This window comes from Macrotis lagotis, chromosome 1 (assembly GCF_037893015.1).
Source record: "Macrotis lagotis isolate mMagLag1 chromosome 1, bilby.v1.9.chrom.fasta, whole genome shotgun sequence".
In the NCBI taxonomy this organism is placed as follows: Eukaryota; Metazoa; Chordata; class Mammalia; order Peramelemorphia; family Peramelidae; genus Macrotis; species Macrotis lagotis.
The window spans coordinates 587,902,334-587,918,182 of NC_133658.1; the positions used below are offsets into that span (position 1 = coordinate 587,902,334).

Consider the following 15,849-nt stretch of genomic DNA (forward strand, 5'->3'; position numbering starts at 1 on the left):
TTCAAATGCTTTTAATGACTGATGTCACAGTCTTCTTCATAAACGAAGGACAAAAACATTATAAATACTAAACATGTAATAGTTATACAACAATAAATTTTTTGTACTGAAACTAATCAACCTCTCGACCCATTCTAAATATGATTGTTTTTCAAATGTAACTCAATAGTGAGAAATACTTGCATTAAGGAATTATTATTATAATAACATTCTGCACTACATTATCAGAAATAGTAACTATTAAAGTGATAAAGAAGGAAAACAAAATCACTAGTAACTAGATGGTGAAAGTTATATTCTCTTTCCATAACAATTTTTTATACATACCTTGAATCTGTTAGTGAATAGTTCCAATTTGGGGAACAATTCTCTATTGGTATACAGACTCTGTAGAGCTTTTAAGCACTTCAACCTGACTTCACCTTGCTACATAAAAACACAATAAGATTAATCAGTTTCATGAATGATCAGACAGGTTTATAATTTTAAAGAAAATCTAAATAAAATATTCTAGCTTTGTCACTTATTAAAATAGTGTTCTAATTTGTTGTATAAATATTAAGTTCGACTGGAATAATAAATTGTTATAAAATCTATTTTCCATTTATAGTTAGTTCTTCAAATAATTTAAAATTCATTGAAAAACTTATATAAGGAAAATTCTGTTGTTCCCATAAATATCCATACTTAATCAGGGAAAAATAACCCCTCAGATCATTACTAGATTAAGTATAACCAAAATTCTCTAGATAGGATGTAAAAGATATAATTCAAACAAAATGTAAAATTTATGGGGAAAATAACTGGAGTTTCTTGGAAAAGATGATAATTTAAATATGTGAATAACTAAAGGGGGTAGGGGTAGGTGTGAGAATTATTATAAAGATGAAAAAAGCTCAATTGAATTCAGGTGGCCTGACAACCTAATGGTGCTGTGATTTTAAAGGTGTTGAGACATATAAATTATGATTCAAATAGGAAAAGAAGTTAGTATAAGATTCAAAGAGCCAAGATTATCTGGAGTAGTACATACACCAGTAGAAAAACTAAAATTAAAGGTTAAAGAGAAACCTGGATAAAAGAAATTCAATTTCATACCAATAATAGCAAGGATAAATTCACTTTTCTCTAGCTCTTAAAAAGTATACAAATTGCTCTCCTTACATCATCCCTGAGGCTGTAAACAAAAGTATTAACCCCATTTTGTAGAAAAAGGAAATGGCAGGGAGGTAAAGTGTCTTATCTCAGTTTACAAAGGGCAGAATTGAGATCTGAATTCAGATTCTTTGGCTTTATCTCCAGTGTGCTTTCTACTACAGCATTCTGCCCCTTTTACCAAGAAGCAAGCACTGGAGAAAGGGCCTGAAAGTAAGGTCAAAAAGAAAGGGAAAATGTAGTAGAAAGGAGAATTATCAAGACCATGATTTTAGTAAATCCAGAATAGTTTTAGTAAGAGGAAAAATTAAATAAAAACTGAAAGTATTCTTATTTTAGGCCTTAAATACTATAATCAAAAGTTTGGTAGTAGTTTTATTTGTGAGAGCAGTTCTGAAACAGATAAGAGGTCTTCTAACCCTAAGATTTTTGTGATTTCTAGGAGAAAACTTCCTGAGCTAATCTGGTCAGGGAGGATGAAAATTCTGACCAAATTTTTTTTTTTAAAAAAGATACATTCTAAAGAGGCAAAGATAATCCTTCTCTTGAAAAGAAAACACGAAGGTTATGATCTAGGCTAAATTGGAGGGGTGGAAATAGGGTAAGACAGATAATAGTAGAGGATAGTATTACAGAAAGAGGAATTATGGCAGAATAAACCTGGATGAGGCTGCTTGATACTTTGTACCAGTAATGTGAGAGCATATACATATAATAAACATTACAATACATAAATATAATATATATTATATATCTATATGAATAAAATGCCAATTGTGTGAAGGCAAATATTCTCACATGCTGTCATAGGCAAAAGTCAACCTTCTTATCAAATCTTCCTTTTCTGTTCTACTCCAAAGACATCTTCTTTGAATGTCTATAGTAGTGTTGAGGTCACCATAAAACACTGTACAATTACATATCATTTTCATGTGTATGTTGTTTTAAGAAATAAATCAAATTCCTTTATATTTTGTACAGTGCACCCATATTATTATGGACACTTTAAAGCTCATTATGTTTTGCAATCTGTATTCTGTACCTGAATACAAATTTTTTCCCTGACACATATTGGTCATATAACCTTGGAAAAATGCCTTAGTATGCACAAAAATCTCTTAAGACTAAGACATGCAGATTAGCATTGTTAACAGTGATCTTTACTAGGAGTAGTTATCTATGTTGATGAAATCACAGGTTCCCTTATAATTTTTAATTTGATAGTATGGCAATGAATTAAAAAAGAGAATGAAGTTAATTTATCTTTTGATATATCATACTGGAAGAGGAAGTTGTAATGTGTTGCCTCTTCAGACCAAGTAAAAGAATAGTTTTACCCCAAAACTAAACCAGATATTAGCACTACTTGAAATGTAGTATTTCATTTTATTTTGAATCCTGAATGCTTCAAAATACTAGAGGGAGAGATTCAGTTTCTGTCTCTGTGTTTCAGTACAAGCAAGCCCAACATGTGAACAATTACTTTTAAATAATTTAAAAATTTTCACTACTTCAAAAAAAATAAACTCAAAAACAAATATTTCAATTCAAGAAACATATAGTAAAACTGAAACAATGCTACCAACAAAAAGTAAGATAATAAAACATCTTTCACATGGATTTATAGCAGAGTTACTTACTCTATCATGAAGAGTCCAGCCAACATATTTTAAATAACTGTCATTTAGGAAAGCATCACTATACATTTTCATCCATACTCCAATTTCTTCAATACAAATGGCTCTAATCTCAGCAATTGCATCACTAGAGAGGAAAGAGATCATGTTTTTAAAAATGTTAAGATATGTTACAATTTCACTACTCTAACCCCCAATAATCATTATTTGGGAATACTTTAACTGCTGCCACACAAGATTCTTCCAATAAATAATAAAGGAACTCTTACTTTTATATTTATAATTCACTTATATTTTCAAATTTTAGTCTGAATTCTGCTGTGAGCAATAACAAAGATCCAAATGAATAAATAAATGCATGCAATAATGAAATATAATTTGAGCAAGGAACTTTTTATTTTTTCTTGACCAAACTTGTGATTTTATCAGTATAGGGAGGCTCCTGGTAAGGAACTTTCTCTACTAAGTCAGAGTAGTTCCATCCTTTCAATTTTCTCTTAGACAGCTGTCTAGATCACTGAGAGGTTAAAGGTACTTGTTTCAGCCTGCGATAGAAGCAGTGGGAGCTGGACATAAGGCTTCCTGACTCAGATAACACCTTGTTGCAGAGCAAGGCATAAGTTATATAATATCAATTACAGGGACTTCCGACCAAGATAGCAGTGAGAAGACAGGCACAGTTCTAAAGTCTCCTAATCTTTTCCCATCTATGATATGAAACAAACCTCTTAACAGAAATCCAATCCACAAAACCCAGAAAGAAAAGCCGGGAGAAAGAACATCTACCTCAGGATTTGTCTTCCGCAGCCATGGGCATAGCTGTGTGAGAAGAAGCCCAGCTGACAATAGGGAGAGTGATGACCTCAACCCAGGGTAAAGCCCACTATTGATTGAAGACAAAAGCATTCCATAGCTTCAATTGCTCCCTTCAGGCTAAGGGAGAAGGCCTCAATCAAAGTCACAGACATTCAGAGAAAGCAACCAGCACCTCCTATTGGCCAGCTGAAGAACTGCACTCAGTGAGTAAAGACTCTAGGGATCCCAACACGAAACCTCTATAAACCAGCCCCTCCCCAAATCAAAGTCTCAGCAAAATGAAGAAAGATCAGGAGAAAAAAGGTAGATCCATAGAAAAATTATTGAAAGGAAAAGACCCTAACTCAGAGATGTAGAACCTCTGAGGAGAATATGATCTGGTCTCCACCATAGAAAGACTTCCTTGAAGAAAACAGGAAGGAGTATAAAAATCAATTGGAAAATTTGGGAGAGACAATTAACACCTTGCAACAAGAAAATAATCACTGGAAAATGGAATTGGACAAAAATGAGAATAATTCTCTCAGATCCTCAATTGGGGAAATGCAAAAAGAAAATAATTCTCTCAAAACCTCAACTGGTCAAATGGAAAGCTCTTTCAAAAGTAGAATTGACCAGGGGCGGCTAGGCGGCGCAGTGGATAAAGCACCGGCTCTGGAGTCAGGAGTACCTGGGTTCAAATCCGGTCTCAAACACTTAATAATTACCTAGCTGTGTGGCCTTGGGCAAGCCACTTAATCCCATTGCCTTGCAAAAACCTAAAAACAAACAAAAAACAAACAAACAAACAAACAAAAAGTAGAATTGAGCAATTGGAAAAGAAGTTGCAAAAGGTTAATAAAGAAAACTCTCTAAACAAAAGAATGGAGTCTGAGGAAACCAATGATTTCATGAGACAGCAAGAGCCTGTTAAACAAAATCAAAAAATAGAAAAAAAAATAGAAGAAAATGTAAAATACCTCATCAGTAAAATCACTGGACTACAAGACTACAAGAATAGATCAAGGAGGGGTAACCTGAGAAATATTGGACTTCCTGAAAACACTGAAGAGAAAAAAAAAAAGCCTGGAATTAATATTACAGGATCTAGAGATGGAAAACTGCCCTGATATCGAGGAACCAGAGGGAAAAGTAGTTATTGAAAGAATACATCAATCCCCTCCAGAAAGAGATCCTAAAATGAAAACACCAAGGACTGTGGTGGCCAAATTCCAGAACTATCAGATAAAAGAGAAAATCCTGCAAGCAGCCAGAAAGAAACAATTTAAATACCAAGGAGGGACAGTAAGGATTATGCAGGACCTGGCTGCATCAGCAGTTAAGGGATTGAAGGACCTGGAAGGAGATATTCCAAAGAGCAAGGGAGTTTGGAATGCAGCCAAGAATCCACTATCCTACAAAGCTTAGTCTTTTTTTTTTCAGGGGAAAAGATAGACACTTAAGAGAATGGAAGAATTCCAAAAATTCCCGATGAAAAGACCAGAGCTAAATAGAAAATTTGGACATCAAACAGTAGGTTCAAGAGAGACATGAAAAAGTTAAAAATAAAGGGAGGAGGGTAAAGAAAAAAAACTGCTAACCAATAAGTTGAAACTGGCTATATCCCAGCATGGGAAAAAGATTCTCATAATGCTTGAGAATTGTAATTCTAACAGAGAGAATATACCTAAGCCAGAAGTGATGAACACTTATGACTTATCGATGAGACTGCTATCCAATGGCATGAAATTGGCTATATCCCTACTTGGGAGAAAGACTCTCAAATAACTCTCAAAAATTGTAATGCTATTAGATAGAATGTACTTAGTTAGAAGTGATGGATACTTAGAATTTTCTATGACTCAGAATGATTTAAAAACACCTCCTCCTTAAAAAGGGGGACAGGAAGGAGACGGAAGGAGGGAGGGGATTGAATGGGGTAAAAAAATCTCATTACACTAAGAGGTACAAAATACCTATGGTAATAGAGGGGAAGAAGGGAGGAGATGAGAAACACCTGAATCTTCTTCTCATTTGACTTGGCTTAAAGTCAGCTTATACACATACTCAGTCAAATTAAAAAATATCTAACCTCTCAAGTATTAAAAGGGGAAAAGGGGAGGGGAATGGAGAAAGGGGGACTAACAAAAGGAAGGGAAGGGAAAAGGGAAAAAGGGAAAGGGGAAAGAAAGGGGAGGGAGTGATATAGGAGGGCAAACACACTGAAGGGGGGTGGTATTCAGAAACAAAATACTGGGAATATGAATAAGGGGGTAAAAAGGGAAAATACAAACAGAGGCAAGATAGCATGGAGTGCAATAAAGAATTGGTAATTATAATTTTGAATGTGAATGGGATGAACTCTCCCTTAAAACTTAAGTGAATAAGAGAGTGGATTAAAAACCAGAATCTTACAATATGCTGCTTACAAGAAACTCATTTGAAGCAGAGCAATACATATAGAATAAAGGTAAAAGATTGGAGCAAAATATATTTTGCTTCAGCTGAAGTGAAAAAGGAGGGGTAGTAGCCCTTATCTTAGACAAAACAGCAGCAAAAATAGACAGCATTAAAAGAGATGAGGAAGGAAACTATATCCTCCTAAAAGGTACCATATATAATAATGTGATTTCAATACTAAATATATATGCACCCAACTGGGATAGCATCCAAAATTCTTACATAGACAGCAAAACTCTACTAGTGGGAGACCTCAACCTCCCACTCTGAGATCTAGATAAATAGAATCATCAAATAAACAAGAAAGAAGTTAAGGAGGTAAAAAGATTGTTAGAAAAACTAGATATGGCAGACTTATGGAGGAAATTGAATGGGGATAGAAAGGAATATACCTTTTTCTCTGCAGTACATGGCACTTATACAAAAGTTGACCATGTACTAGGACATAAAAACCTAATGATCAACTGCAGAAAGGCAGAAAGTGAGTACAACTTTTTCAGATCACAATGCAATAATGGGCCAGGGAGATATAGACCCAGAAACAACTGGAAACTGAATAACCTCATTTTAAAGAATGAGTGGATCAAAAAACAAATTATATAAAGAATTAATCATTTTATCCTAGATAATAACAACAATGAAACAACATAGCAAAACCTATGGGATTCACTCAAAGCAGCTATCGGTGGATATATTATATCTTTAAATGCTTACATGAATAAATTAGATAAAGAACAAATTAAAAATCCCCAATTAAATAGCAAATTATAAATTCTAAAAATTAAAGGAGAAATTAATAAAATCAAAAACAAAAACTAATGAATTAATAAATAAAACCAAAAGTTCATTTTATGAAAAAACCAATAAAATTAATAAACCTCTGGTCAATTTTATAAAAAAAAAAGAAAAAACAAATTGCTAATATCATAAATGAAAAAGGTGAACTCACCAAACAATTAGGAGGAAAATAAAGCAATAATTAGAAATTATTTTGCCCAACTTATGACAACAAATTTGACAATCTAAGTGAATTGGATGAATATTTACAAAAATATAAGTTGCCCAGGTTAAATGAAGAGGAGAGTAAATACCTAAAGAATCCTATCTCAGAAAAAGAAATTCAACAAGCCATCATTGAATTCCCGAAGAAAAAATCTGCAAGGCCTAATGGATTCACAAGTAAATTCTACCAAACATTTAAGGAACAATTGGTTCCAATTCTATATAAAATCTCTGGAAAAATAGGGGAGAATGGAACTCTGCCTAACTCTTTCTATGAAACCAATATGGTGCTGATACTTAAACCAGGAAGTTAAAACAAAGAGAGAAAATTATAGAACTATCTCCCTGATGAATATAGATACAAAAATATTAAATGAATTCTTCGCAAAATGATTACAAGTTATCACTGGGGTAATATATTTTGACCAAGGAGGATTCATCCCAGGAATTCAGGTTGGTTCAATATTAGGAAAACTTTTAGTATAATCAATTATATCAACAAAAAATCTATCAGAAATTGTATGATCACATCAATAGATGCCAAAAGTTTTTGACAAAATATAGCACCCATTCCTACTAAAAACATGTAGGAATAAATGGACTGTTCCTTAGAATAATTAGGAATATCTATCTGAAACCATCAACAAGCATTACATTTAATGGGGAAAGGCTAGAGGCATTCCCAGTAAGATCAGGGTGAAACAAGGATGCCCATTATCACCACTACTATTCAATATTGTATTAGAAATGTTAGCTTCAGCAATTGGAGAAAAAACTGAAGGAATTAGAATTGGGAAGCAAGAGACAAAACTCTCACTCTTTGCAGATGACATGATGGCATACCTAGAGAATCCCAAGAAATCATCCAAAAAACTACTGGAAACAATTAGCAATTTTAGCAAAGTTGAAAGATACAAAATAAACCCTCATAAATCCTAAACTTTTCTAGCTATGACTAGCAAGATACAGCAGAAAGCACTAGAAAGAGAAATCCCATAAAAAGTAAACTCAGACAATATAAAATACCTGGGAGTCTATTTGCCAAGGCAGACTCAGAACCTTTTTGAAAACAATTATAAAACACTTCTCACACAAATTAAATCAGATTTAAATAACTGGGAAAATATCAACTGCTCATAGATCGACAAACTAATATAATCAAATTGACAATTCTACCAAAACTACACTACCTGTTTAGTGCTCTAACAATCAAAATTCCAAAAAATTAATGAGTTAGAAAAAGTTGAAAGTAAATTCATATGGAGAAATAAAAAGTCAAGAATTTCCAGGGATTTAATGAAAAAAAGGGCAAAAGATGGGGGCTTAGCTCTACCTGATCTAAAATCATATTATAAAGCATCAGTCATCAAAACTATCTGGTATTGGCTAAGAAATAAAGTGGCGGACCAGCGGAATTAGACAAGTTGCAATAGTAGGAAATGATTATAGTAATCTGCTGTTTGATAAACCCAGATTCCAGCTACTGGGAAAAAAAACTCTCTTTGATAAAAACTACTGGGAAAATTGAAGTTAGTATGGAAGAAACTGAGATTAGACTAACACCTCACATTCATATCCCAAGTTAAGATCCAAATGGATACAGGATTTAGACATAAAAAAAACAATACTATAAGCAAATTAGAAGATCCAGGAAAGGTTTACCTGTCAGATCAATGGAAAGGGAAGAAGGAAGAATTTTATTACTAAGGAAGAGATGGAGAACATCACTAAAAACAAACTAGATGATTCCGATTACATTAAATTAAAAAGCTTTTGCCCAGATAAAACCACTGTAACCAAGATAAAAGAAATGTAGTAAACTGGGAATCAATCTGTACAACTAATGTTTCTGACAAAGGACTCATTTCTAAAATATACAGAGAACTGGGTCATATATATTTTTTTTAAAAAGCCATTCCCTGAGCAGCTAGGTGGAGCAGTAGATAGAGCACCAGCCCTGGAGTTCAAATCTGGCCTCAGACACTTAATAATTACCCAGCTGTGCGGCCTTGGGCAAGCCACTTAACCCATTTGCCTTGCAAAAACCTAAAAAAAAAGCCATTCCCCAATTGACAAATAGTGAAAGGATATGCAAAGGCAGTTTACATAAGATGAGGAGATCAAAGCAATCCATAGTCATATGAAAAATTGCTCTAAATCATTCCTTATTAGAGAAATGCAAATTAAAGCTTCTCTGAGGTACCACCTCACAACTCTCAGACTGGCCAATATGACTAGAAAGGATAATGATCATTGTTGGAAGGATTGTGGGAAATCTGGGACACTATTACATTGTTGGTGGAGCTGTGAACTCATCCAATCTTTCTGGAGAGCAATTTGGAACTACTCCCAAAGGGCAACAAAAATGTGCATACCCTTTGATCTAGCAATACCACTACTGGGTCTATACCCTGAAGAGATTATGAAAGAGGATAAAAACAACACTTGTACAAAAATATTCATAGCAGCCCTGTTTGTGGTGGCAAAGAATTGGAAATTAAGTAAATGTCCTTCAATTGGGGAATGACTTAGCAAACTGTAGTATATGTATGTCATGGAACACTATTGTTCTATTAGAAACCAGGAAGGATGGGAATTCAGGGAAGCCTGGAGGGATTTTCATGAACTGATACTGAATGAGATGAGCAGAACCAGATAAACACTGTAAACCCTAAGAGCAACATGGGAGAGTGATGATCAACCTTGATGGACATGCTCATTTCATCAGTGCAACAATCAGGGCCAATTTGGGGCTATCTGCAATGGAGAATACCATCTGTATCCAGATAAAGAGCTGTGGAGTTTGAACAAAGTTCAAGGACTATTCCCTTTAATTTAGGAAAATAAACTGATATCTTATTGTCTGATCTTGTTATCTCTTATACTTTATGTTTCTTCCTGAAGGATATGATTTCTCTCTCATCACATTCAATTTGGGTCAATGTACAACAAGGAAACAATGTAAAGATTGACAAATTGCTTTCTGTGGGGGGGGGAAGTAAAATTGGGAAGACATTGTAAAACTCAAAACAAAGTCTTTAATTAAAAAACATCAATTACATTTTTTTGAGGTAAGAAAATAAATGGCAGAAAACAGAACAGGACAATTAATTACTGATAAAAAATACAAATTTTTAACAAATTGATGAGCTATTCTTAAAATACAGAGAAACCAGCCATCTAAAGCAGTTGTTCATCAATTCATTGTAGTGCTATTTTCTTAATTTGCTACCTTTGCTAAGGAAAATTAGAGGCAACAAATTGCAAAACTTTTTCTCTTCTCATTTGCCCCTACTTGGTTGATGATCTTTGGTGATAAAAAATAAAAACTTTTCAACATTCTGATCTTATTGATTCAGTAAATCTATTTTCCTTCCCGAAATCTACTACAACATGACCTTAACATGTCTGCTCCACTAATAACATACAGGAATTCTCTTGCTTTAAACAACAGCTAAATCAACTTTTTGAGGCTTGAATAATTTCTCTTCAAATTGGAATGCCTGTCTAGCTCTATTACTGGCTAAGTCTTTTCTTCATAGATTAGTAGGATTAATTCAAATTGTATACAATCTTGGAAACCTTCCTTGGTACCTCTAGATTATATTGATCTTTCTTTTCTATGATCCCTAAAGAAGCTATTATCTTACATAATACTGTAGATAATTTTTGGGTATATCTCAAATCTCTTAAAAATAAATCTTAAGGATGACGAACCATGTCAGATTCCTTAGTATCCTCAATATCTAGCACACAAGAGATACTTAGTAAATATTTGCTGTCAGTAATGATCATTAAAATTATAGTTATGTTGCCACCACTTGCCCTAAAAGATGTATCTCTTGCTTAGTTCTCTTTTCCCTGGCATATGTACTATATTATCTCTTGATGCAATTTAGATATTCTCCTCTTTGGTTCTTCAAAGTCTATACTATTCATGTAAGTTGCTCTTATATCTCATGCATGATAATTCCACATTTACAATTTCTTTGCTGAACAGCATCTGGATTTTGAAAATGTTCCCTGCAGGCTTCTATCGCAGTTTTTAAATGCTTAAGATTGAGCTAATTCAAATCAAGGTAACCCCACCCCCTCTGTCTAGAGTACTTTATGAAAGATATTTATTTACATGAATGGAGTTTGGAGTGTTTTTTTTTTTACCCTTCAGACTCCTCTAGATCTCATCTTCTATCATAAAGTCATCAACTCACTTTTTCTATTTTTCATTATACTCACCCTAAAATAATGTTGTCTCTGAGAAATAGTTGCCACCATTCTGAGAAGCTCCACAAGAATTACTGAGGTAGGTGGTAAAAGAATAAATGGGTAGCAAAGAAATGACAACAAGGGAGATGTTATCACCCATTTTCTTACTGTATGAATCAGGACAACTAGGTGGCCCATTGGCTCTGGAGTCAAGAGGACCTAAGTTCAAATCTGGTCTTGGATACTTGATAAATACTAGCTATGTGACATTGAGTAAGTCATTTATCACCACTACCTCACAAAAAACAAAAGCAAAAACAAAAATGAAAACTAGTTTCCCATAATGTATGAACTATAAGGATATATGATTCTATCATGGTACGGGTGCTTTTTTAAAAAAAAAACTTTGCTGAAATAAACAAGGGTATCTCCTTATTGTACAATTCAGTAAAATAAGAACTTACAAATAGGACTGGCATCACATATTTCTGAGTATCTACCATGGTTTTATGTCTCTTATATTGTCAAGGTCTTATTAACTTGCTACTCCTTACCATAATACTTCTTTTTTGATCACTATTTTTATTCCAAGAAATAACTGCATTGTGTTTTCACTTTTGTATTTAAAAGGGCATTTTTAGTTGTTGGTTATTTTTCTTCATCTCTGACTCAAATTTACTTCTTTTCTGCCCCAAATTTTTATCTAATTGAATTTTTTTTGTTTTACTTTTACAAAAAATCTTAATAGAATATCACCTATAAGGTTAATTCAATATTCATTGTAACTACTCTTCTTCATCCAGCTTTTAATTATATTACAACTACACCAGTCCTTCTATAATCTCTCCCACACTTTTCTCTTATTTTATCAATTTTTTGCCAAATTACTGGGTATGAAATGAAAAACCAAGAATTGTTTTGATTTGCATTTGTCTCATTATTTATTTGGAACAACAATCACTACTGCCATTAGTAGTTTGTGATTTTTTATTTGAAAATTGTTTTATTTTATCCATTTATTTACAAGGGAATGATTAGTTGACTTTCTTTTCTCATTCTGGTTATGTTGATTTTGTTCATGCAATAGCATTTCTAATTCAGGTAACTGACATAATCTTTTTGGGATCACCTCTATCATTTGTATGGCTGAGAATTCAACTGTTAGCAATTGCTATGAAAGGTATTTGATCTAATTCTTTTAAAGATGTCAGAAAATGGCATGATAGACTTTAATTCTTCCTATGGGTTTATAAATTAATTTGAATGATAACCTAGTAATGCTTTTGATGGTTAGTGTTCATCAATGAATATATGCTATTCATATAATAATATTTGAAAAGCATTGTAAATTTAAAGTACTACATATAAGCTGTTATTATTCATATGCTTTTTAACTAATATGTATTCAGAGGTCTTTTGGTCCCCTAATTGTGGAAACTAATTTACCCTGATTAACTTGTACGGAAACTAAGGTCAATGTTTGGTATTTTTGTTCTCTATTTTCCCTTTTGAATTTGTATTTAATTTAAATGATTTAGTTGTAAGTAATTTCAGTTGTATAGAATTTTCCTTCATTAATCTTTTGATTGTTTTTTATAGGCAATTGATTCAGGGATACCTCTAATAATATTAACAAGCTTTTCCCTACTTGTGAAAATATAATTTATTTTGTTCTTTATGGCATTTTTTTTTTTAGGTTTTTGTAAGACAAATGGGGTTAAATGGCTTGCCCAAGGTCACACAGCTAGATAAATATTAAGTGTCTGATGCCAAATTTGAACTAAGGTACTCCTGACTCCAGGACTAATGCTCTATCCACTGTGCCACCTAGCTGCTCCTGAATTAAGTGATATTAATCTCATCCAGAGACTACTAGTTTTTGTTATTCTGAACAATGTTCATTTTATGAGGATGTGAGGCTTCAGCAAGACCTTTAATTTCAAAGCAAAACCATGGTGTAAAATCTTGGTCTAAGTTCTGTTTTTGTCAAGTTGCTTTTCAGTTTTCCTAGAAATTTTGGTCAAAAAATAGTTTTCATTAAACAGGCTATGCTGTGGGGTTTATCAAACTATAGGTTACTGAATTCAGTTGTTTCTCATTCATTGTCATCTAGTCTGCTTCATGCTTTAGTTTGTTTTGATGATCACTAATTTATAGCATGAAACTGAGATCAAGTAATCCTATTTTTCCTTTTCCCCTAATTTTAAATCCTTGTCACTTTTATTTCTAAAATAGTAAAGTAGGGTTATAATTTAATATTCTAATACATTTCAGGTATCAGCGTGTATATTCCCTGATCTCAAACGAAGTATGCTGTCATCACCCTCTATGACTAATCTACACAATACATATTTGTCTTAAGAGTACAACCAATGTGTTGATAGATATCCTTATTATATTCTCATCACATTTTGTGGATCCCAAGCATATAAACTTTTTATTCATTGTTCCATACTTTTGTTACATGATTGGGCTTTGGGTTTTTTTTTTTGGTCATACATCTTGCTAGTAACATTCTTTATACCACTTCTTCAATTTAATTCCTTGTATATAAACTGTCATAGACAGTTTATGCCCACCATGCAAGTTTTCGATGCCCTTTTGGAGATCCTTCATAATTTTAATTCTTCTAAGACTATTGTATTCTGTGACTCAGAATTATAGAATACAACTAACAATATACTGGTGTTAAAAATGTTAAAAATTGGAGTGGCTAGGTGGCACAGTAGATAGAGCACTGGCCCTGGAGTCAGGAGTACCTGAGTTCAAATCTGCCCTCAAATACTTATTACCTAGCTGTGTGGCCTTGGGCAAGCCACTTAACCACATTGCCTTGCAAAAACTTAAAAAAGAAAAGTTAAAAATGAAGGAGAAGCTTGAGGTCATAAAAACCACGATGAAAACTTGCAAAATAAATCCAGTCTCCACTTATTTTCTTGTTCAATTCTATTAGCTCACTATTTTGTAGCATTTGTTCTACTGCATAAACTGTACTCAAAAAACCCAAAACCCTTATATATAAGAGACTGGATGACTGTTATTAATTTCTTTATTTAGCTTTTTCTCAGATAGCTATTAAGGTTAAGTAATTAAATATCTGTGATATGTGAGTATAATCATCTCATTTAGAAATCATTGTAATATTCTGGGCCTTGATGCAATTAATAAAATAGCCTGTGCAAAAAGGGGCATTTGTAGGATTTCCTCCATGACAATGTCCCAGGAAGAGTTAATTACCTTCCTCACTTTCAAACTAGTTCTTTCCACATGTTCAATATATCTGGCTGGTGATGCAGTGTTTTAATATAAAAGGTTAAAAAAAATTTGAGTCATTTCATTTTTGTGTCTTTCCTCCCAATCTCCCCTTTCTACAAACTTGCTTTTCTCATCTATTTATTCCCTATTCACAGGAAAGGATTTAATGAGTGAATTAATTTTGATAAATGATAATATTAATTATCAGGTAAATCCATTAAAACTAACTTTGATATAAATATTTACTAAGTATATACTATGTTGGAGATACTGTGCTGGGGTTAGGGATACAAAAATGAAAAATGCTTCCTTTTATCCTAATGTAGGGGATATGACCTGTACACAGATAATACTAATAAAAATTACGAATGAGCTAAAAATAATACTATTGGGTTCTAAAAATTTAAGGAGGGTGTTTTTTTTTAAATTTTTTTAGGCTTTTGCAAGACAAATGGGGTTAAGTGGCTTGCCCAAGGCTAGGTAATTATTAAATGTCTGAGACTGGATTTGAACCCTGGTACTCCTGACTCCAAGGCCGGTCCATTTATCCACTACCCCACCTAACACCGGCTATTTTAACTTGTATTAATACTTTTAAACTTTCTATTTCCAATTACAGAAGACTGAAATTGCTCTCTGTTAAAGAAACTGTAAAATGTAAAGATATTTTTGAGTAGAGATATGCCTGAAATTACATAGCAATGGTCTCTCCCCAAAGATGACCCTAAATTTCTATGAGTAGGACAGATTGCTCTAAGTCCAATGCATGAGATGCTAGAGCAATTAATGTTTTTGAGAAGTTTTACCAAGAACTCTGACTTTCTGACTTCAGAAAAAAAGATTCTTCTTTCTTGAAATCTTCCCCAAATTTGTAGTCTTCCCTGTCTAATTACTTTAACAAATATGCCTCTCCCCATTTTAAAATCTAATTCAATTTCATCATCTGCTCTTACATTAATATACGTTTTATATTTGTATTGCACTTGACATTATTTTACTCATTATTTAAATGTAATTTCATGTCATAATGCTCCCATATATCTGGCAACACACACACATATATGTCTGTTATATTTATTACAATAAAGTAAGGTTTTGACAAAGAAATATATCCATATAAAATATATCTTCATCATACAGGATATTATGATATTACATAAAGTTACTGCACATTTAAGACAGAATCCAGGATAAAGAACTGGAATTGGAGCTTTTTAATCTTTTTTTGTCATGAACTCCTTTGACAATATGGAAAAGTCTATAGTCTGTTTCTCTAGACAATATTTTTAAATATGTAAAATAAAATATATGGAATTACATGGAAATTTGTATATTTTAT

General features: G+C 32.9%; 1 protein-coding gene across 2 annotated transcripts in view; it reads right to left on the reverse strand.

Moving 5' to 3' along the window:
- Positions 1–15,849, reverse strand: part of STAG1 (STAG1 cohesin complex component) — a 351,800-nt gene that overhangs the window by 110,466 nt on the left and 225,485 nt on the right. For both annotated transcript variants that reach the window (XM_074214835.1, XM_074214834.1), the window contains 2 exons: positions 2,796–2,919; positions 328–426 (listed from right to left, as the gene is read on the reverse strand). In XM_074214835.1, coding sequence (XP_074070936.1) covers positions 328–426; positions 2,796–2,919 — 223 coding nt within the window. The remainder of the gene's footprint in view (positions 1–327; positions 427–2,795; positions 2,920–15,849) is intronic.